We start from the raw sequence: 23,805 nt of genomic DNA, 5'->3' as shown, positions 1-23,805 counted from the left end.
GTGATGTACTGGGCCGTACGCACTACACTCTGTAGTGCCTTGCGGTCGGAGGCCAAGCAGTTGCCATACCAGGCATTGATGCAACCAGTCAGGATACTCTCGATGGTGCAGCTGTAGAGGATCTGAGGACCCATGCCAAATCTTTTCAGTCTCCTTAGTCCCTGTCTTGGTGTGCTTGGACCATGTTAGTTTGTTGGTGATATGGACACCAAGGAACCTGAACTACAGCCCCGTCGATGAGAATGGGGGCGTGCTCGGTCCTCTTATTTTTCCTGTAGTCCACAATCATCTCCTTTTGTCTTGATCACGTTGAGGGAGAGGTTGTTGTTCTGGTACCACACGGCCAGGTCTCTGACCTTCTCCCTATAGGCTGTCTCGTCGTTGTTGGTGATCAGGCCTACCACTGTTGTGTCGTCGGCAAACTTAATGATGGTGTTGGAGTCGTGCCTGGCCATGCAGTCATGAGTGAACAGGGAGTACAGGAGGGGACTGAGCACACACTGCTGAGGGGCCCCCGTGTTGAGGATCAGCGAGACGGATGTGTTGTTACCTACCCTTACCACCTGGGGGCGACCCGTCAGGAAGTCCAGAATCCAGTTGCAGAGGGGGGTGTTTAGTCCCAGGGTCCTTAGCTTAGTGATGAGCTTTGAGGGCACTATGGTGAGCTGTAGTCAATGAATGGCATTCTCACATAGGTGTTCCTCTTGTCCAGTTTTGAAAGGGCAGTGTGGAGTGCAATAGAGATTGCATCATCTGTGGATCTGTTTGGGGTGGTATGCAAATTAGGGTGGGTCTAGGGTTTCTGGGATAAAGGTGTTGATGTGAGCCATGACCAGCCTTTCAAAGCACTTGATGGCTACAGACGTGAGTGCTACAGGTCGGTAGTCATTTAGGCAGGTTACCTAAGTCGCCAAACCCACTGGCTCCAGGTCATCTATAAATCACTGCTAGGCAAATCCCCGCCTTATTTACATTTATCTTAGCTCACTGGTCACCATAGCAACACCCACCCGTAGTCTGCGCTCCAGCAGGTATATCTCACTGGTCATCCCCAAAGCCAACACCTCCTTTGGCCGCCATTCCTTCCAGTTCTCTGCTGCGAACTGCAAAAATCTCTGAAGCTGGAGACTCTTATCTCCCTCACTAACTTTAGGCGTCAGTTGTCAGAGCAGCTTACCGATCACTGCACCTGTACACAGCCCATCTGTAATTAGCCCATCCAACTACCTCATCCCCATATTGTTATTTATTTTGCTAATTTGCACCCCAGTACCCAGATATTTGCACATCATCTTTTGCACATCTATCATTCCAGTGTTAATACGAAATTGTAACTATTTTGCACTATGGCCTATTTATTGCCTTACCTCCATAACTTACTACATTCGTACACACTGTATATATATTTTCTGTTGTATTTTTGACTTTATGTTTTGTTTACCCCATATGTAACTCTGTGTTGTTGTTTTTATCGCACTGCTTTGCTTTATCTTGGCCAGGTCGCAGTTGTAAATGAGAACTTGTTCTCAACTGGCTTAACTGGTTAAATAAAGGTGAAATAAAAATGTTCTTGGGCACAGGGACTATGGTGGTCTGTTTGAAACATGTTGGTATTACAGACTCAAACAGGGAGAGGTTGAAAATGTCAGTGAAGACACTTGCCAGTTGGTCAGTGCAGGCTCGGAGTACACGTCCTGGTAATCATTCATCAATGTGAATGTTGACCTGTTTAAACGTCTTATTCACATCGGCTACGGAGAGCGTGATCACACAATCGTTTGGAACAGCTGATGCTCTCATGCATGTTTCAGTGTTACTTGCCTCGAAGTGAGCATAGAAGTAATTTAGCTCATCTGGTAGGCTCGTGTCACTGTGCAGCTCATGGCTGTGCTTCCCTTTGTAGTCTGTAATAGTTTGCAAGCCCTGCCACATCCGACGAGCGTCGGAGCCGGTGTAGTACAATTCAATCTTAGTCCTGTATTGACGCTTTGCCTGTTTGATGGTTCGTTGGAGGGCATAGCAGGACTTCTTATAAGCTTCCGGGTTAGAGTCCCGCTCCTTGAAAGCGTTAGCTCTACCCTTTAGCTCAGTGTTGATGTTGCCTGTAATCCATGGCTTCTGGTTGGGGTAAAAAAGTATTTGATCCCCTGCTGATTTTGTACATTTGCCCACTGACAAATAAATGATCAGTCTATAATTTTAATGGTAGGTTTATTTGAACAGTGAGAGACAGAATAACAACAAAAGAATCCAGAAAAACGCATGTCAAAAATGTTATAAATTGATTTGCATTTTAATGAGGGAAATAAGTATTTGACCCCCTCTCAATCAGAAAGATTTCTGGCTCCCAGGTGTCTTTTATACAGGAAACGAGCTGAGATTAGGAGCACACTCTTAAAGGGAGTGCTCCTAATCTCAGCTTGTTACCTGTATAAAAGACAGCTGTCCACAGAAGCAATCAATCAATCAGATTCCAAACTCTCCACCATGGCCAAGACCAAAGAGCTCTCCAAGGATGTCAGGGACAAGATTGTAGACCTTCACAAGGCTGGAATGGGCTACAAGACCATCGCCAAGCAGCTTGGTGAGTAGGTGACAACAGTTGGTGCGATTATTCACAAATGGAAGAAACACAAAATAACTGTCAATCTCCCTCGGCCTGGGGCTCCATGCAAGATCTCACCCTGTGGAGTTGCAATGATCATGAGAACGGTGAGCAATCAGCCCAGAACTACACAGGAGGATCTTGTCAATGATCTCAAGGCAGCTGGGACCATAGTCACCAAGAAAACAATTGGTAACACACTACTCCGTGAAGGACTGAAATCCTGCAGCGCCCGCAAGGTCCCCCCGCTCAAGAAAGCACATATACAGGCCAGTCTGAAGTTTGCCAATGAACATCTGAATGATTCAGAGGAGAACTGGGTGAAAGTGTTGTGGTCAGATGAGACCAAAATGGAGCTCTTTTGCATCAACTCAACTCGCCGTGTTTGGAGGAGGAGGAATGCTGCCTATGACCCCAAGAACACCATCCCCACCGTCAAACATGGAGGTGGAAACATTATGCTTTGGGGGTGTTTTTCTGCTAAGGGGACAGGACAACTTCACCGCATCAAAGGGACGATGGACAGGGCCATGTACCGTCAAATCTTGGGTGAGAACCTCCTTCCCTCAGCCAGGGCATTGAAAATGGGTCGTGGATGGGTATTCCAGCATGACAATGACCCAAAACACACGGCCAAGGCAATAAAGGAGTGGCTCAAGAAGAAGCACATTAGAGTTAGAGTGGCCTAGCCAGTCTCCAGACCTTAATCCCATAGAAAATCTGTGGAGGGAGCTGAAGGTTCGAGTTGCCAAACGTCAGCCTCAAAACCTTAATGACTTGGAGAAGATCTGCAAAGAGGAGTGGGACAAAATTCCTCCTGAGATGTGTGCAAACCTGGTGGCCAACTACAAGAAACGTCTGACCTCTGTGATTGCCAACAAGGGTTTTGCCACCACGTACTAAGTAATGTTTTGCAGAGGGGTCAAATACTTATTTCCCTCATTAAAATGCAAATCAATTTATAACATTTTTGACATGTGTTTTTCTGTATTTTTGTGTTATTATTGTCTCTCACTGTTCAAATATACCTACCATTAACATTATAGACTGATCATGTCTTTGTCAGTGGGCAAACATACAAAATCAGCAGGGGATCAAATACTTTTTTCCCTCACTGTACGTACAGTCACTGTGGGGACGAAGTCATCGATGCACTTATTGATGAAGCCAGTGACTGATGTGGTGTACTCCTCAATGCCATCGGAAGAAACCCGGAACATATTCCAGTCTGTGCTAGCAAAACAGTCCTGTAGCTTAGCATCTGCTTCATCTGACCACTTTTTTATTGACAGAGTCACTGGTGCTTCCTCCTTTTAGTTTTTGCAGGAATCAGGAGGATAGAATTATGGTCAGATTTGCCAAATGGAGGGAGAGCTTTGTACGCGTCTCTGTGTGTGGAGTAAAAATGGTCTAGAGTTTTTTTCCCTCTTGTTGCACATTTAACATGCTGGTAGAAATGAGGTAAAACAGATTTAAGTTTCCCTGCATTAAAGTCCCCGGCCACTAGGAGCGCCGCCTCTGGATGATCGTTTTCCTATTTGCTAATGGCTGTGTACAGTTCATTGAGTGCGGTCTTAGTGCCAGCATCGGTTTGTGGTGGTAAATAGACAGCTACGAAGAATATAGATGAAAACTCTCTTGGTAAATAGTGTGGTGTACAGCTTATCATGAGATACTATACCTCAGGCGAGCAAAACCTCGAGACTTCCTTAGATATCGTGCACCAGTGTTGTTTACAAATATTCATAGACCGCCACCCCTTGTCATACCAGAGGCTGCTGTTCTATCCTGCCGATACAGTGTATAACCCTCCAGCTGTATGTTATTCATGTCGTCATTCAGCCACGACTCCGTGAAACATAAGATATTACAGTTTTTAATGTCCTGTTGGTAGGATATACGTGCTTGTAGTTCGCCCACTTTATTATCAAGCGATTGTACGTCGGCCAATAGTATCGATGGCAAAGGCAGATTAGCCGCTCGTTGCCAATCTCCTTCCGCGATATCTCCTTTTCTTTCTACTGCGAATGACGGGTGTCTGGAGCAAATCCCTCTCGTCCGACTCATTAAAGAAAAATTATTAGTCCAGTTCAAGGTGAGTAATTGCTGTTCTGATGTCCAGAAGCTATTTTCGGTCATAAGAGACAGTAGCAGCAACATTATGTACAAAATAAGTTACACACGATGCGATAAAACAAACAAAATAGCACGGTTGGTTAAGAGTCCATAAAACGTCAGCCATCCCCTCCGGCGCCATTCTAGCGATAACAGGATACACACACACACACACACAGACACACACTCGCTCACATTTGTGGACATGACCTCACCCCCAGTCCGTCTACTGCTGATTTCAGGAGAGATTGTTCTGGATCTGCTCTCTCCCATTAGCTGCCTTTACGGTCTTCCATGCTGGGGTCAACACTATCCTCCCCCATTATCTAATGGTGTATTGTATTGATAACATCCAGCTATCTAACAAAGTTATGGACAGAACCTGAACTAGTTGAACTAAAGGACGTGTTTAGTAACTGTAGAACTAGCTTATTTTCAGACGCATCTACATGCGGACATGTTGAATGAAGAAGAGGACCACCCTGTCTAAAATAGGGAAGATCCCCAATGGTATAATTGCATACATTATAGTCATATGAAAATGTTACACTATATATACAAAGGTATGTGGACACCCCTTCAAATTAGTGGATTTGGCTATTTCAGCCACACCCATTGCTGACAGGTGTATAAAATCGATCACACCGCCATGCAATCTCCATAGACAAACATTGGCAGTAGAATTGCCTTACTGAAGAGCTCAGTGACTTTCAACGTGGCACCGTCATAGGATGCCACCTTTCCAACAAGTCAGTTTGTCAAATTTCTGCCCTACTAGAGCTGCCCCGGTGCTGTTGTTGTGAAGTGGTAATGTCTAGGAGCAACAACAGCTCAGCCACGAAGTGGTAGGCCACGCAAGCTCAAAGAACGGGACTGCCGAGTGCTGAAGTTCGTAGTGCGTAAAAATAATTTGTCCTTGGTTGCAACACTCACTACGGAGTTCCAAACTGCCTCTGGAAGCAACAATAACTTTTAGTCTGGAGCTTCATGAAATGGGTTTCCATGGCCGAGCAGCCGCACACAAGCCTAAGATCACAATGTGCAATGCCAAGCGTCGGCTGGAGGGGTGTAAAGCTCGCCACCATTGGACTCTGGAGCTGTGGAAACACGTTCTCTGGAGTGATGAAACACGTTCTCTGGAGTGATGAATCACGCTTCACCATCTGGCAGTCCGACTGACGAATCTGGGTTTGCCGGATGCCAGGAGAACGCTACCTGCCCCAATGCATAGTGCCAACTGTAAAGTTTGGTGGAGGCCCTTTCCTGTTTCAGCATGACAATGCCCCCTGTGCACAAAGCGAGGTCCATACAGAAATGGTTTATCGAGATCGGTATGGAAGAACTTGACTGGCCTGCACAGAGCCCTGACCTCAACCCCATCGATCACCTTTGGGATGAGTTGGAACGCTGACTGCGAGCCAGGACTAACCGCCCAACATCAGTACCCAACCTCACTAATGCTCTTGTGGCTGAATGGAAGCAAGTCCCCACAGCAATGTTCCAACATCTGGTGGAAAGCCTTCCCAGAAGAGTGGAGGCTGTTATAGCAGCAAAAGGGGGACCAACTCCACAGTAATGCCCATGATTTGGAATGAGATGTTCGACGAGCTGTGTCCACATACTTTTGGCCATGTAGCGTATATGTCTGTGTATGTATGTAAAGTGTGTGTTGTCTGGTGTTAGAATGTATGCCTATGTGTGGGATGATGAGTAGCCTGTAGATAAGAGTGAACTCTGGGGGAGACTCTGCTGCCTGTCAGGCTGCCTGACCAGCTGAGACCAGCCCAGGCACTGTGTTATTAAACAGAGACACCCACACTCAGCACCAAATAAGGCCAACAGCTCACCCTCTTACCGCAGGCCTCACCACTCTAAATAATGAACAAAACCTACAGCCTGTCCTGACACACTCCAATTACTGTACATGCCTCACTGTCAAATAACGTGCAAAGTATTAACATATTCCTCCCTCTCTCTTTTTTCTTTCTTTCTCCCGCAGGTAAGAAAGACTGCCCTCTCTTAAAGCCTTTGTGATCTGCCATGTAAGTAGAGTGTCACAGTGCGGATCCCCCCATTCTCTTTCTCTCCCCCTGTGCAGGTATGTGTGTGATATCCTTTTTGGATACTTGTTGTTTTGACAGCCCCTTGAGTCGGGCTGCTTTTAAGAATTGTTAGTGGTGAGCTCGCATTCCCCAACCTCTCTATCATGGAGTAATCCAGTGTGTCAGTCAAATCATGCCCCTGATTACTGGTGCAATGCGATGCTATCTCCTCTCTCCTCTCCATTATGCTGCCATGAAAAAAGGAGCCATTTTCTGCCCACAATTTAGTGCTCGCAGTATTGGCTTAGTGATAATAGAGACTTAACCTATATTGACTTACTCCTTTCGCATAATCCTGGCTAAAGAGTAACTTCCAGTGTGTCTGTGATTACTACAAGGGTAATAGCACCTGGGAAACTGGCTGGCTGGCTGCTCTAATCCTGCTGTGGGGGATACTTTGGGCTTCAGGAGGGAGAGAGGGAGGGAGGGAGGTAAACCTTCGAGAGGACTTCAAAAGAGAGGAGTGAGGCTGGGCCATGACTGCAGTGTTTGGTGTGAAAGCAGTAGCCGTGTCGATCAGAGGGGCCCGGGGCCACCAGGTCACTGGGAGGGATGGGCTTGGTCACTGGGGGGAGTGGGCTTGGACGGACAGACGGACCACTCAAAAACACGCAGACAGACGACACCCCTCCACCAGACACCCCCATCCCAACGCCAATCCCCCCCGCCTGCTTACGTAACCCAGCCTCTTCCTGGGAGTGTAGAGAAGCAGCAGGAAGTTGGGGAGCTGGTGATAGGAGCACTCCTTCTGTTCCAGGTCTGGCAGAGGAAGAAAATATGACCGCCATCATGACGAGGACTCAGTTGGGCCTCTGATTTACCACTCCAGGAAATAAAGGCCAGGGAGTCTGAACTGAGTCAGGCCTTTCTATCTTTGCTCTGGTTGTTTTGCTTGACGTCAACAGTGTTAAACCGCACATTAGATTTGCTCTTACTGAATGTCCTAAGAAGAAACAGCTGCATCACTCAGACTGGGAGAGAGACCATGGTTGGAGGGTTTATTTAGGCCGTAGTATTAAACAGTGCATCTGATCTGGGTTCTTTATAGGGGCCGGCCAGACATCCAGCAGTTCTGGGGAGTAGCACACATTGTGAAGTATAGAGCCTCACTTTCAACTTTGTTTCTGCTCCAAACCTTCATCCACTTTGCCCAGACCACACATCCTTTAGGGCCAATATTTCTGAAGTTGGTTTGCTTATACGTTTGCTCTCTCGCTCTATTTTCTCGCTCTTTTCTCTCTCGCTCGCTCTTGCTCACTCTCTCACTCAATGCACAACCAGAGAGAGAGAGAGAGAGAGAGAGATCATATTCATGTTCACTAGCCTGTTAACTGAACACTCAATTTCATCAATGTACAGCAGAGCAGAATACTGCAGCTGAGACTCCACTAGTATATTTGTTTAACTAAATGTTCTGTAATGTGTATTTTTCTACAAGGTCGACGTAAACATACTTGTCAGGCAAACAAAATTTGCAGAACGTCTCCTAACCTAATTTTGGTTATGAGGACCTGGCTAGGCTGCCATTGTAGGGGCTGCTGGGTAGGAGGAGGGCTTAAGGCTACGGAGCCCACTGGCTGCCATGTTAAAACAAACTGTGGTAGTGTGGCTGTAGCCTGACTGGGACAGTTCTTATAAATATATGGCCTGTCTGTGCTTGTTTGTTCTGGGGGTGATATTTAGCACAGTCAGAAAAGAACTGAGGCAACTCCATAGTGTTTAAGCCCATTGTGTCGTCTGGACCTGGTATTGCGGCTTTAGTAATGTCCAGGAAAAATGTATCTGTATCCACTTTAGTCACTGCCCAGCTAGCACATTTAGTGGCTTGGAAGTTGTGGGATGTTGGGGGTTTTTGGTTTCAAATTGTTTTCCTGACCGGTAAAAAAACGTTTTTTAAACGTTCTGAGAACAGAAGTGAAAATGTTGCCTGTCCTTGGAATGTTTATTTTTAGGTTGCAGGGTGGCAGGGTGGCGACACGCATCTCTGCGTCCCTGGCAGATATCTCAGCTTGGATGTTCGGCCCACCACCTCAAGCTCAACCTCGACAAGACAGAGCTGCTCTTCCTCCGAGGGAAGGCCTGCCCGCTCCAAGACCTCTCCATCACGGTTGACAACTCCACGGTGTCCCCCATCCCAGAGTACAAAGAACCTTGGTGTGACCCTGTACAACACTCTGTCGTTCTCTGCAAATATCAAAGCAATGACTCGCTCCTGCAGGTTCATGCTCTACAACATCCGTAGAGTACGACCCTACCTCACACAGGAAGCGGCGCAGGTCCTAATCCAGGTACTTGTCATCTCCTGTCTGGACTACTGCAACTCGCTGTTGGCTGGATTCCCCGCTTGTGCCATCAAACCCCTGCAACTTATCCAGAACGCTGCAGCCCGCCTAGTGTTCAACCTTCCCAAATTCTCCCACATCATCGCTCTCCTCCGCACACTCCGCTGACTTCCAGTCGAAGCTCACATCCACTACAAGACGATGGTACTTACCTACGGAGCAGCAAGAGAACTGCCTCTCCCTACCTTCAGGCTTTGCTCAAACCCTACACCCCAACCCGAATATGCCACCTCTGGTCTCTTGGCCTTCTCACCCATACGGGAGGGCAGCTCCCGCTCAGCTCAGTGCAAGCTCTTCTCTGTCCTGGCAGCCCAATGGTGGAACCAGCTTCCCCCTGAAGCTAGGATAGCAGAGTCCCTGCCCATCTTCCGAAAACAACCTGAAACCCTACCTCTTCAAAATGTAGATCAGAGGATCTCATGCTGTTCTCAGTGTCAGCCTACTGTACCAGAGGCCAGTGAGGAGGAGCAGTGGTCTGTTAACAGGAGGAGAGGAGAAGAGGAGGACATGGTGGATAATGTGACAAGCGGTGCAGATAGTAAAGATAATGAGCCCCCACCCCTCACCCAGTCAATGCCATCTGCTGCCCTCATGGGCACAGTTTATCCTGAGCAAACCTCCCTCTCTGACTCTCTGACTCTCTCACACGCCCACCCTCTCCCCCTCTCTCTCTCTCTCTCTCTCTCTCTCACTCTCTCTCTCTCGCTCTCTCTCTCTCTCGTCCCTCAATCAACCTCCAGCAGCAGCACAGACGGCCAGGCAGGGAGGGAGGGAAAAGTGCTGATCGGCTGAGTTGATGAGGGGTTAGGGTTAGTCAGGGCAACACAGATTTCAGCAGCTCCCACTTTTGATGAGTAAGGTCCCATTGATGGAGGGAATACAGGGAGTTGAGCCCTGGATGTCCAAGCACTAGATTCTGGATGGGATAGGAAGTGATGGACAAGGAGTATTTTACGAATCACTGACAGCTGCTCGGAAGAAATGAATCCTCTCCAGAACATTCTCTATCCCCCAGAGACTACCCTGTGACTCATCTACATTTACATTTACATTTACGTAATTTAGCAGACACTCTTATCCAGAGCGACTTACAAATTGGTGCATTCACCTTATGATAGCCAGTGGGGCAACCACTTTACAATTATAAATATTTTGGGGGGTGGGGTAAGGGGGGGGTAGAAGGATTACTTTATCCTATCCAGGTATTCCTTAAAGAGGTGGGGTTTCAAGTGTCTCCGGAAGGTGGTGAGTGACTCCGCTGTCCTGGCGTCGTGAGGGAGCTTGTTCCACCATTGTGGTGCCAGAGCAGCGAACAGTTTTGATGAGTAAGGTCCCATTGATGGAGGGAAAATGTAAGTATCTCCAAACTAAACTGGAAGCAAACCTTCAAGGAAATGGGAATATAAAAAGTATCTGCAGACCTGCAAACCAGAACACTAAAGCATGTCTTCTTTTGTACATGTATGCTTTTCTGCTTGTCTATCTTCTTATTTTTGCCAGTGTAACTCTCAAGGAACCTGCGATGCTGGCCAATTAGCTATACAACTTCGTGGGCATTAGTTTTACAGAGGGTTGCGATTCAAAAAATGTGCTTTTCCCTAAATAAGAAAGTCACTAATTGGAACACTGGACAAACTCTTGAAATCAGCTGGGAGTTGCGTTAAAAGAGGAAGGGATAGGGAAGGTGCTGGAAGGGTGACAGGAGAGAATAGAAGAGAAAGGCATTAAAGAGGAGGGTAGGGTAGAGGAAAGTGGGGGTGGGTTGGCAAGACTCATACATGTTTTGAACCAAGACAGCCTATCTTTAGTTTACATTGTGTGTGTGCACATGCAAGTGCAATGTCTCAACCCTTCTTGTTAGTGCGACGTCAGATGTGTCCATCAGTGACAGTCCGCCCTGTTTCCAAGACAAGCCTCCAACCTCGGCTCTGACATGGAGTGAACTTCACCTCTCCATCTCTGGTTATTACCTCTCTCCTGCTGCTAGCTTTAGCTCTCTAGGTTTTTCCTGCTTCAGGCTTTTCAATTACGTTTGAGTTTCATCACATCTGAGTTTTTCCCTCGCTTGTCCTTAGCTTGTTCTTTCAACAGCCACACGTAAAACCTGAATTTCTGTGGGGGGCGTATTATGGTTTTCGACACAGTTTCATTTAAATCCTTATTTAATGTCTGTGAGCGTTCCAGGGAGAACTATTTCTGACCCTTTCTCCATGCCAGGTTATCCCTCTCAGTAGAAGAAAAGCTCTGCTCTCCCATGTGTGTCTGTATAATACATCCAGAACCCTGCCATCCTCCCCCTGTATGCAGCTCCACCTTTCTCAGCCAGAGCCCAGCCTCCAAGTCTGACCTTATAAAATCACTGGACTACTTCCAGAGGAGGGAGTTCCATTAGATTAGGGACACCTCTGGCTCTGTCCTCCTCCTCCCCACCTCTTCCCAACCTGTCTGTCAGGGAGGCTGGAGCTCCTTTCTACCTTTCAATTAAAAGGTGTGAGAGAAATTTGGGTGAAAGTGTAAGCGAGTGAAGGATAGAAACTTGTGTACTTTAACTATTTGCACATCGTTACACTTTTTAAATGTATTTTTATTTTTTACTTTTGTGAGTGTAATGTTTACTCATTTCTGATTTGTTTATTTCACTTTTGTTTATTATTTATTTCAGTTGCTTTGGCAATGTAAACATGCGTTTCCCATGCCAATAAAGCCCTTTGAATTGGATTGAAGAGAGAGGGAGAGTAAGAAAAGGGAGAGAGAGAGTTAAGAGGAGGAGAGAGAGGGAGAGGGGTGCAGGCCAGGTTGGGCTAATCTCAGCATGGCCGTATCTACTGGACTCTGGCTCCAGCTCCTCTGGGGGCTCCTCCCATCCTGGGGAAGAGAGGGAAAGGAGGGGAGGGGAGGAAGGAGGAGACTGGTCTGACTTCAAAGGCGCCAGAGGCAGCACCGGGTATCCTTTCTTTCATTACCAGGAGCTTTGTGCTAATCTGTAGGGACACACCTGACATCCCTTCTGCTCAGGGAGTAAATGCTGTGTAATCTGCACATAAAGGAGACTTCATCCCTGCGTCAGGGTCACATACTCCTGCACCGCTACCTGATCCAGGATCAGCTCAAGAGCTTGTTAATTTGTTAATCAGAGCCGGGTTGCAGTCAGGGCCATGTGTGGATCAGAGGAAGAGCAGGGTCAGGGACTGGCATCCTAACTAACACCAAAGGAGAGGAAGGGCATTTAAGGCGAGCATTGAAGTAGTTGACCAGTGTTGGGGGATTCTGAATGTAACTAAATTTTGCAGTAGCTTGGTGGTAGTTGAACTAAATTCAAATCTTGGTAGTGTTTTCAGTAGTTAATTACATTTTTGCCATGTAGTGGTGTAACTAACTACTGAAACTACACACTACTTATTTTTTGCAATAATAAAATGCAATCTGGGTGAAGTAGGCATGAACGTTGCACCCTCTAATCACAGTGATTATTGTTTGACCCTGCTGGTCATCTATGAACGTTTGAACATCTTGAAGAACAATCTGGCTTTAATGGCCATGTACTCTTATAATCTCCATCCGGCACAGCCAGAAGAGGACTTGCCACTCCTCCGAGCCTGGTTCCTCTCTAGGTTTCTTCCGAGGTTCCTGCATTTCTAGGCTGTTTTTCCTAGCCACTATGCTTCTACATCCGCATTGCCTGCTGTTTGGGGTTTTAGGCTGGGTTTCTGTATAGCACTTTGTGACATCTGCTGATGTAAAAAGGGCTTTATAAATACATTTGATTGATTGATTGATAAAGTATTTAGTACAGCAGAGCTGTAGCTACCATTGTTAATTATTTATTCACTGTGGAGCTCCTGTGGCCTAAACATGGATCCCTACTTCCTACTGTAGCTCAACTCCTGGCATGCTCATTGGGTGGCTAATGGCGCAAATAACCCATCAGCAGCCAATCAGCATGCCTCCAGAGATGGGGATTCAGAATGGAATCCTCTCGTCCCCTCCCCCAACATAAGATGGAAAATATGGAAGTTCTACTACATATTCTATGATTATTACAATGTCATGACTCTAAGAGTTCATTTCAGATTAAACTTCAAGTTAAAGTTAAAGAATAATAATCTTGGAAGTTAAAGAATAACTCTTAATGGACACAAGTAGAAGCCCTTTAAAAGATACAGAGCCTTCAGTCTTGCTGCTATGGAGTTTGGACAAAGGTATACAGTACGTGTGCTGCGCTAGCAAAACACAGCACGAAGTTGTATAGCTAATTGGCCAGCATCGCAGGTTCCTTGAGAGTTACACTGGCAAAAATAAGAAGATAGACAAGCAGAAAAGCATACATGTACAAAAGAATAAATGCTTTAGTGTTCTGGTTTGCGGGTCTGCAGATACTTTTTATATTCCCATTTCCTTGAAGGTTTGCTTCCAGTTTAGTTTGGAGATACTTGCATTTTCTCTTAAGCCTTTCCCTGAACCCACATGGCCTTTAAGGCATATGGGTCTGTCTATAAATAATGGGGCAAATGTGTGACATTGGGATCAACATTTTAAAATGGTTTGAAACAAAATTAAAAAATGATTTTCATGCAGTTCTATGCAAATAGTCTGGGTGGCCATTTGATTAATTGTTCAGCAGTCTTATGGCTTGGGGGTAGAAGCTGTTAAGGAGCCTTTTGGACCTAGACTTGGTGTTCCGGTACTGCTTGCCGTGCGGTAGCAGAGAGAACAGTCTATGACTTGGGTGACTGGAGTCTTTGATACTTTTTTGGGCCACCTAGTATATACAGTTGAAGTAAGAAGTTTAAATACACTTAGGTTGGAGTCATTAAAACTTGTTTTTCAACCACATCACACATTTATTTTTAACAAACTATAGTTTTGGCAAGTCGGTTAGGACATCTACTTTGTGCATAACACAAGTAATTTTTCCAACAATTGTTGACAGACAGATTATTTCACTTATAATTCACTGTATCACAATTCCAGTGGTTCAGAAGTTTACATACACTTAGTTGACTGTGCCTTTAAACAGCTTGGAAAATTCCAGAAAATGATGTCATGGCTTTAGAAGCTTCTGATAGGCTAATTGACATCATTTGAGTCAGTTGGAGGTGTACCTGTGGATGTATTTCAAGGCCTACCTTCAAACTCAGTGCCTCTTTGCTTGACATCATGGGAAAATCAAAATAATCAGCCAAGACCTCAGACATTTTTTTTGTAGACCTCCACAAGTCTGGTTCATCCTTGGGAGCAATTTCCAAATGCCTGAAGGTACCACGTTCATCTGTACAAACAATAGTACCCAAGTATAAACACCATGGGACCATGCAGCCGTCATACCGCTCAGGAAGGAGACGCGTTCTGTCTCCTAGAGATGAACATACTTTGGTGCGAAAAGTGCCAATCAATCCCAGAACAAGAGCAAAGGACCTTGTGAAGATGCTGGAGGAAACAGGTACAAAAGTATCTATATCCACAGTAAAACGAGTCCTATATCGACATAACCTGAAAGGCCACTCAGCAAGGAAGAAGCCACTGCTCCAAAACCGCCATAAAAAAGCCAGATTACGGTTTGCAACTGCATATGGGGACAAAGATCGTACTTTTTGGAGAAATGTCCTCTGGTCTGATGAAACAAAAATAGAACTGTTTGGCCATAATGACTATCATTATGTTTGGATGAAAAAGGGGAACGCTTGCAAGCCGAAGAACACCATCCCAACGTGAAGCACGGGGGTGGCAGCATCATGCTGTGGGGGTGCTTTTCTGCAGTAGGGACTGGTGCACTTCACAAAATAGATGGCATCATAAGGAAAGATAATTATGTGGATATATTGAAGCAACATCTCAAGACATCAATCAGGAAGTTAAAGCTTGGTCGCAAATGGGTCTTCCAAATGGACAATGACCCCAAGCATACTTCCAAAGTTGTGGCAAAATGGCTTAAGGACAAAAAAGTCAAGGTATTGGAGTGACCTCAATCCTACAGAAAATGTGTGGGCAGAACTGAAAAAGCGTGTGCGAGCAAGGAGGCCTACAAACCTGACTCAGTTACACCAGCTCTGTCAGGAGGAATGGGCCAAAATTCACCCAACTTATTGTGGGAAGCTTGTGGAAGGCTACCCGAAATGTTTGACCCAAGTTAAACAATTTAAAGGCAATGCTACCAAATACTAATTGAGTGTATGTAAACTTCTGACCCACTGGGAATGTGATGAAAGAAATAAAAGCTGAAATAAATCATTCTCTCTACTATTATTCTGACATTTCACATTCTTAAAATAAAGTGGTGATCCTAACTGACCTAAGACAGGGAATTTTTACTAGGATTAAATGTCAGGAATTGTGAAAAACTGAGTTTAAATGTATTTGGCTAAGGTGTATGTAAACTTCCGACTTCAACTGTAGGTCCTGGATGGCAGGAAGCTTGGCCCCATTGATGTACAGGGCCGTATGCACTACCCTCTGTAGCGCCTTACAGTTGGATGCCGAGCAGTTGCCATACCAGGTGGTGATGAAACCGATCAGGATGCTCTTGATGGTGCAGCTGTAGAACATTTTGAGGATCTGGGGACCCATGCCAAATCTTTTCGGTCTCCTAAGGGGGAAAAGGCGTTGTCGTGCCCTCTTCACGACTTTCTTGGTGTGTTTGGACAATGATAGTTTGTTGGTAATGTGGACACCAAGGAACTTGAAACTCTCGACCCGCTCCACTACAGCCCCATTGATGTGAATGGGGTCGTGTTCGGCCCTTCTTTTCCTGTAGTCCATGATCATCTCCTTTGTCTTGATCACGTTCAGGGAGAGGTTGTTGTCCTAGCACCACACTGCCAGGTCTCTGACCTCCTCCCTATAGGCTGTCTCATTGTTGTCTGTGATCAGGCCTACCACCGTTGTGTCGTCAGCAAACTTAATGATGGTGTTGGAGTCGTGCTTGGCCATGCAGTCATGGGTGAAAAGAGAGTACAGGAGGGGACTAAGAACGCACCCCTGAGGTGCCCCCGTGTTGAGGATCAGCGTGGCAGATGTGTTGTTGCCTACCCTTACCAGGAAGTCCAGGATCCAGTTGCAGAGGGAGGTGTTTAGTCCCTGGGTCCTTAGCTTAGTGATGAGCTTTGTGGGCACTATGGTGTTGAACGCTGAGCTGTAGTCAATGAACAGCATTCTCACATAGGTGTTCCTTTTGTCCAGGAAGGAAAGGACAGTGTGGAGTGTGATTGAGATTGCGTCATCTGTGGATCTGTTGGGGCTGTATGCGATTTGGAGTGGGTCTAGGGTTTCCGGGATGATGGTGTTGATGTGAGCCATGACCAGCCTTTCAAAGCACCTCATGGCTACCGACGTGAGTGCTACAGAGCGGTAGTCATTTAGGCAGGTTACCTTCGCTTTCTTGGGTACAGGGATTATGGTGGTCTGCTTGAAACATGTAGGTTTTACAGACTCGGTCAGGGAGAGGTTGAAAATGTGAAGACGCTTACCAGCTGGTCCGCGCATGCTCTGAGTACACGTCCTGTTAAACAGTCTGGCCCTGTGGCCTTGTGAATGTTGACCTGATTCTCTGTTAAATCTACCGAGAGCCTAAATCAAGCAGACAGCAACAGATGATCAACATCAATTCGATGGGATATTAGATCTAACGTGGATCCAGGCACAACTGTCTTCACCGGTGCAACGAATGAGACACCAAAATATTTTGGACATTCCTCGTGAATACATTTTTTCCAGCACTTGGGCTGTTGTTGCATCGCATGCGCTATCACAACAGCTGTTTGCCACTTGACTGTCATTTGAAAAATTCCTGCCCGGCTCAGATTATGATGTGTGAAAATGTCACGGCATAACTAATCAGCTGGACACCAAATGCGCATCCAACAAATATTATGCAGAATTATTGAAGAACTACGTTAATGACGGTATCGATTAAGGTTTTAAGTATGAAGGTAAGGTGATTCTTTCGGTTAGAAGCATTCAATTTTGCAATGCATACATTATTTAGGATTTGTGTGCCCATGAAAACTGTTTTCACCACGTAACATGAGATCTCTATAGAGAAGACTGTCCGACCGCTAGATCCAGGATTCTTACAGGGTTCAAGTTCAGTGTCTAATTTAACTGATTAATGCTTAATATATGATATAACTACACCTTACACTACCATAAATGCAAGGACAGAAAAGTTATGTTTTATGTCACACGATTTTGGACAAATCTGTCAAGACACCAACCATGATAAAGGATTTTAAATCAACTCGTGAATTTTATTTTATATAGCTATGATCCACCTTATATCTTAATGTGTATGACATACATTTTTTTTGTTGCAGATTATTATCAGTGACTTATCAACAGCTGTAACAAGTTGTCCAGTGTAGGAAATCCTCACTGGTACCCTAGTTTATAGCAAGACCCATATGAGGTCACATGTTTAGAATGCCGTGGAGGAGAAAAAGCTCTGATTAAAGCAAGGAAAGGTGTATTTGAAATAGAGAATCCACTGTTGGACCTTTTTCTGCTCCAACTTTCACATTTCAGCACCCTACTCTCACTAGTGTTTGAGATGATTTGCCAAGGGCCTCTGGAAGTGTACTGAAAATGTTCTAAAAGCCTTTGGCTTGAGAGTGCAGACAGAGTAGTGTGAACTGAACTCTCTCCACCCTCCACCTGGCTTCCCCTCCCAGTCCCTATCCCCTTTGGTCCCCCCAGTTAACTCCTCTTTTGGGAATCTGTAGCAGATAAAGATTGAGGTCGTTGTCGGTCGGAGTCCTTTCCTCCCTCTTCCCGCCCTTCCCTCGTCCTCTTGGTCGTATTCATCTTCTCATGACCACCAGTATAATTACAGCAGCTAGCTCCTCAGCTCAGCCGTCCCCAGAATGAGCTGTTTACTTTGGGCAGCTTGCCTCTGGCTACTGTGGCTGAGCGCTGATCCCCATAGTACTCAGCGGGGGCAGCCACACAGTCACCAAACTCAACCAAGCGCGCGCCCGCCAGCCCTGCTCATCCAGGCTCCCACCCAGCCGCCACACGGCCGCCGCGCTTCTCCCAACGCACGACTGCCATAACCACGTCGTCCATATTACCAGCCTACCCTTGCTTCTGCTTTTCTCTCTTTAGTAGTGGTAGCTAGTACAGTAAGACATCAACTCTTGTTGAGGAAAATCATAATAATCATAATTCATTTTAGTAATGGGTTTGGATGTATGAGGAGGCATTAAGCTGGCTCTGAATGGGCATAGCTACCACATGTTGTTTTCCCTTTGCCCAAAGGCTGAGGAGGAATGAAGTGGTGCTTTTCAATTGAGACTTTCCCCCACACCAGTGGGTCGCCAGTGTTTTATGTCAAAACAAGCTCTACTGTTTTAATGTCACATGCACAAGTATAGCCTTTCTTGCAAGCTCTAGTGTAATTGTGTTTCCTTCAGGAGAGTGACACTAAGACTTGTTGCGAGCAGAATCAATAACCACCTCATCATTCAGGACAATTGCTTTGTGAAGGTGTTGAAGTTCACAGTTTGCCATTGTTATGTAAATGCTGGCTGAAAAGTACCCAGGGCTTGGCCCGGCAGGTCCGCCAGAGCAATGTCCCAGTGAGACAGGGGTGCCGGTCCGCGTAGATGGAAACAGAAAGTCTGAGTCTTTTGGGTAAAACACTGGGGTAAATCCTCAGTACAAACTGAGCAAAATAATATTATCCACATGCCACTGCTCTGTGCAAGGGAGGGGGAGGTGTATTTACATTTTACATTTTTAGTCATTTAGCAGACGCTCTTATCCAGAGCGACTTACAGTTAGTGAGTGCGTACATAAAAAATATATATATATTTGTTTACCCACAGCCCAGGCAGGCTGGCTGTTGGGCCACAGAGCCACATAATATATTCCTTCCAGTTGGGCTGATGATGTGTAGTGTTGGTTGGGTGCAGGGCCAATCTCAGGCCCCTGGGCCCAGGTGCTTCCTGTCTACAATTTGGAAAAGCGTGAGTGAGCTCATGATGGGCCAACTCAACCATGAGCATTACGCCCTCTCTGCTCCTAGCCCCATGGGATCGGCAATAAGGCTTTAAATATCCAACTCTATTTTCTCTCTCTCTCTCTCCCTCCCATTTAGTCTTTCTACCTCTTTCTCTCTTGTAATCAGTGATGGCAGATACATTTGTCACTAACGTCTGTGCAGGGAGTGAGCTGAAACGTTAAGTGGAGTTCCTTGTTGCTCCTCTCCGTCTATTTGTTTGGCTGTTTCCTACTGCTGAGGTGTTGCTTGTGATGCTGGTAAGACATGCTGATTTTACACATAGATCCTATCTAGGGCTGTGCTGTCTGCGTGTTGTTCTGTTGCTGTTCCCTGTACCTTTCTGTTCCCTGTGCTGTTCCTGCATAACGTGCAAGTTGTGGCCAGAGAGCACGTTCGAGGTGAAGCCGAGGCGTAGAATATTCTAGCAAATATTTACACAAGTGAGAGGGGATTTACGTGGTTTTGTGCCAGCTGTGGCAGTACCGTAAAATATTTATATGCTCCCTGAAAAATGCATTTTATGTGTAACTGAAGCTGTCGCCTGTTAAATGGAGCCTCAGTCGACCTGTTAGAGCCGTGTGTTTTTCACAGGAATGGTTTTTATCCAAAGGGAGAAGATGGGAGATTCTGGGCTCTATGTGTGAGGATCATTCTTGACATCAGTCCAGCTAGTCTGGAGCAACATCAGTGGCAGAGGGGTAGAGAGCCTCCTAGTGGCCACAGTCTGTACTCACAGCCTCAAACTCTGCTCTGATTCGAAAAGGACGACTTCTATATCGACTCAAAAAAATGTCAATCAAATATAGCCAAGCTTTTGGATGGTTGTCTTAGTCTTGATGATTATGTACCTGTTTTATATACATTTTTGTGTTGTCTGGGATTTATGAGACAACAGCTGACTCACTCTCCCCGTACGTACATAGTTCATTTAACACGCTTATATTTTATCTCTTGACACATGAACATTTAACATAACAAGGTATGATTTATGACCACCATCAAAGGTATTATTTTCTGTCTCCAGTAGAAGCTTGAGAAATAAGTGAGCCACTCAGCTGTCAATTCATGTAGGAAATAACAGAAGGCTTTTGATTTGGGATCCTCCCGTCAGCCAGTTCCTTGCCCTTTGCAGAAGGACCCTTTCACCTTGGCTGGTTCTGGTATAAAGAAGGGGGCAGAACATAGAATAGCATGACTTATCTGACAGACAGCAGGCAGGACTTGTTTGTTTCAGGGCTGGTGTCATTCAGGAGGCCTGGTGCTGTGTAGAGGACTAGCTAGCTAGCTGGGGGAGGCTAGACAGACGCGTCGGTATAGCTAGCTGGGGGAGGCTAGACAGACGCGTCGGTACATTAACTGCTCATAAAATAGCTGATGTCACTCATTCACAGCCTGGCCCCAGTTGTCTCGCGTTTTGATTGGTCCTGACGGGGTATCTCCATGGTGATGGGAGCAGTTAAGGTGGTGTTGTTTACTTCAGTCTGCAGCATACCCAGCTAGCCTGCCTAGCCTGATGCCAGCCAGAGCAGCGTCTGCATGTGCTGCTGATAAGAGACTGCATGCCACCGCTGCACGGTGACTGTTGAACTCCTGAAAGTTGGGTTAGGCCAGGGCCTGTCTTAGTCAGACAGAGAGGGCTGTTTGCTCCTACCAGGCTGTACTGTGTAGAGAGTATAATAACTAAACTGAAAGGACAACTGAACCACTCAATTCAGGCCAGTTCCCTCAAGCATTTTGCCCACCTACACTACCGGTCAAAAGTTTTAGAACACCTACTCATTCAAGGGTTTTTCTTTATTTTTACTATTTTCTACATTGTAGAATAATAGTGAAGACATCAAAACTATGAAATAACACATATGGAATCATGTATTAACCAAAAAAGTGTTAAACAAATCAAAATATATTTTAGATTTTAGATTCTTCAAATAGCCACCCTTTGCCTTGATGACAGCTTTGCACACGCTTGGCATTCTCTCAACCAGCTTCATGAGCTATTGCACTTATTTGCGTAAGAAGTGTTTTTTGAATCTGGGCCCTGCTCTCCTCTCTGTGAAAGGCTGAGTGAAAAATAAAAGACAGAGGTCAACCACAGTTCACGTGCTGTCACTGTCCTCTGGGGTGACCTTAAACGAATGCCACCACTCCAGACTGCTCGTTTCAGATTATGACCTAAAGAACATACATAGACAGGCTGAACGGGTTCATGAAAGCTTCAGTTCAGTTTCTGCTGAATGGTCTCTTTTTCTATCAGCTTTGGCTGTGTGGTGGTGGAAAAATGTATAATTGAATTGGAACTGGCGTATTTCTCCCATTCTCATGCTGTTCTAGTTTACCCACAGCATTCTAAAGACGTATTTAATCTAAGAAATATTTGGGGACATTTTATACGTTTATATTTTCACCCTCTTCAAGTTTTCAATTCAGCTCTGTGTTGGCTCCAGATCTCCAGATAGCTGGCCCGGTGAGGCCGGCCAAGGAACAGCTGTGGAAACAGCAGACAGTGAGCTGTTGCGACTAGCGAGGGGGATTTGGTGTGCTGGATCCATGCAGCTCTGTGAAAATGGAAGTTTTCATTTCCTCAGGATAGCGTTGGCTGTTTGAACAGGTGGTGGAGGAATCCCCCTGGGACACCGGCTCCATTCATGTCGTCCAGTTTGGACTCCTCTCTTCAGTGTCGCATTCCCCAGCCAGCAGCATAGACGAGCAAAGCAGAGTAGGCCCTGCACAGAGCAGCACAGGGGCCCACTCTCCCCCCTCTGCTCTGCAAGTCCTCTCATGATAGAGAGGCGTCCCGCTCCCAGCCCACTCCTATCCCAGCCCGTCCCACATGGCAGGCTTCAGAAGAAAAACCCCAACCAGACGCATCTCCTAATGCGTTTCCAGTCCCCCCTGTCATTTGGGTTATTACTGCTGTGTGTAGCTGGGCTGGGCTGGGACTGGGGACCTGGGAGCGCCTGTTAGGGGGGAAAGTGAGCATCTGAATGCTCTAATTACAAGAGGAGGGGATGTGTGGGACTGGCTGTGTGTTTTGTGTTCTTACCCCCAGGGGCAGGGATGCACACTGCCTGAGTCATACTAGACTGGAGCCATTACATCGTGTCTCTCCCTCTCTCCCCCTCCTCCCACTGATTACACAACCAGCCGGGCTACAGAGATACACAAACACAGAGAGACATAGATTTACTCGATGGGAGGATGGAGAGAGGATTGTTGAAGAGCAATGCGGAGGACGAAAAGGGAGGAGGAGGAGGAAGAAGCGGTGGAGGAAGAGGGGAGCGTGCGAGGCCCTGGGTAGATTTATGGCTTGCTGTAGAATCTAGCAGGTAAATACCAGGGAGCCCCTCCTCCCCCCACCTCCCCCGGAGGACAAGGCTCTGGGATTAGGCCACTTGTTGAAGCTGTTTGCACAGATTCTCAGTTCGGTACAAAATCCTGCAGGGCAGGACCTGTCTCTCCACCACTCCCACTTCCACTCTCACTTCTTTTCAGTCTGTCCGCCTGTCTGTCTGTGGTTTTCCTCCCCCTCTCCCTCCCTCTTTCTATCTCTTGATATCACAGTGTCATTTGAAATATCAAGATCAAGAGCAAGGCAAATGACCGAATGCTTTGAACACATTATGCTTAAAGAATTGCATTGAACTCTATTTAGTTTTCTATTCCATGTTTTTTTTACCATTCAGCCTTTGACTACGTGAGCACACTAACACGCATGGTCAATAGGTGGCGGTATGACCCTATAGAATCTGAGCTTCTTCTATTAGTTCCAAGAGACAGAATCTTTTCACCTTGCCCTCATTTGATCGGACTCCCCTCAGCCTAATGGTATCTCTTTGGGTGCTGTAGAGCATTTGCCAGACAGTTTTTTTCCTGCTGTCTAAAAGACATTAGTATTTATTTACTGGTAGAATGCTAGGCTTTGGAGCCTTAGATAATTTGTGTCCAGGAAGTCTGTGGCATAATAAATAGGCCTAGGCGAGCATAATAGACTGACTGAACAAGCCCTTGTTGATTAAAAACAGGTGTCCATTAGTCACAGGCGCTGGCTGTCTTATGATTATCTGATAGCCTGTTTGCGTGTGGGTCATCATTTGTTCAGACGACGGAAAACGAGTTCCTCTAATGGGGGAGAATACAATCAATGTGTAAACAAAACCTCCAGACTAACTGATAATTCGTATAGATGTAATCCAGTACGTTTGTGGAACTGTGTCCATATTGTAGTGTTGAGGCATTCTCAGAACAGCAGCTCTGCTCCAGTTCTCCTCAGAGAATGTGGGCAGCCTCCATAAGGTACTTTTAACCCCAAATTAATCCTCTTAGTGTGGATCGTGACGCATCAACGTTCGTTCTAGTATTTCTCAACGGGACTCCTCTAAATGGGCTGACCTGGTAGGTGAAACTCTGGAAGGACAGGCATCTTTCCCCCTCACATGACAAGGCCTTCTATAATGGAAAGTGGATAAAGTCAACTCTGAGGGTTGCTCAGAGCAAATCTAGCATTGTTAGAGCAGAAGGCAGAGTCTGGGATTGTCTAATAGTAGAAAGGCATATGAGCTCTCAATAGCCTTTCTCACCAACAAGGTTTGTTTGAATGTATATGTTTGTCTTTGCCTGTCCAAGTGAGCATAGCCACAGGAAGTAAGG

General features: G+C 46.0%; 1 protein-coding gene across 2 annotated transcripts in view; it reads left to right on the top strand.

Moving 5' to 3' along the window:
• The window catches only part of LOC121578279 (E3 ubiquitin-protein ligase PDZRN3-B-like), a 121,305-nt gene that overhangs the window by 49,654 nt on the left and 47,846 nt on the right, over positions 1–23,805 (top strand). The window contains exon 1 of one of the 2 annotated variants that reach the window (XM_041892536.2): positions 19,283–19,415. The exons of the other annotated variant lie outside the window; for it this stretch is intronic. Coding sequence (XP_041748470.2) covers positions 19,410–19,415 — 6 coding nt within the window. The 5' untranslated portion in view covers positions 19,283–19,409. Of the gene's footprint in view, positions 1–19,282; positions 19,416–23,805 lie in introns of those variants that run through there. 2 annotated transcript variants of the gene reach the window in all.

Source organism: Coregonus clupeaformis, chromosome 12 (assembly GCF_020615455.1).
Source record: "Coregonus clupeaformis isolate EN_2021a chromosome 12, ASM2061545v1, whole genome shotgun sequence".
NCBI lineage: Eukaryota > Metazoa > Chordata > Actinopteri > Salmoniformes > Salmonidae > Coregonus > Coregonus clupeaformis.
Note: the sequence above shows the minus strand (reverse complement) of the source record. Positions and strands in the feature narration are given on the sequence as shown.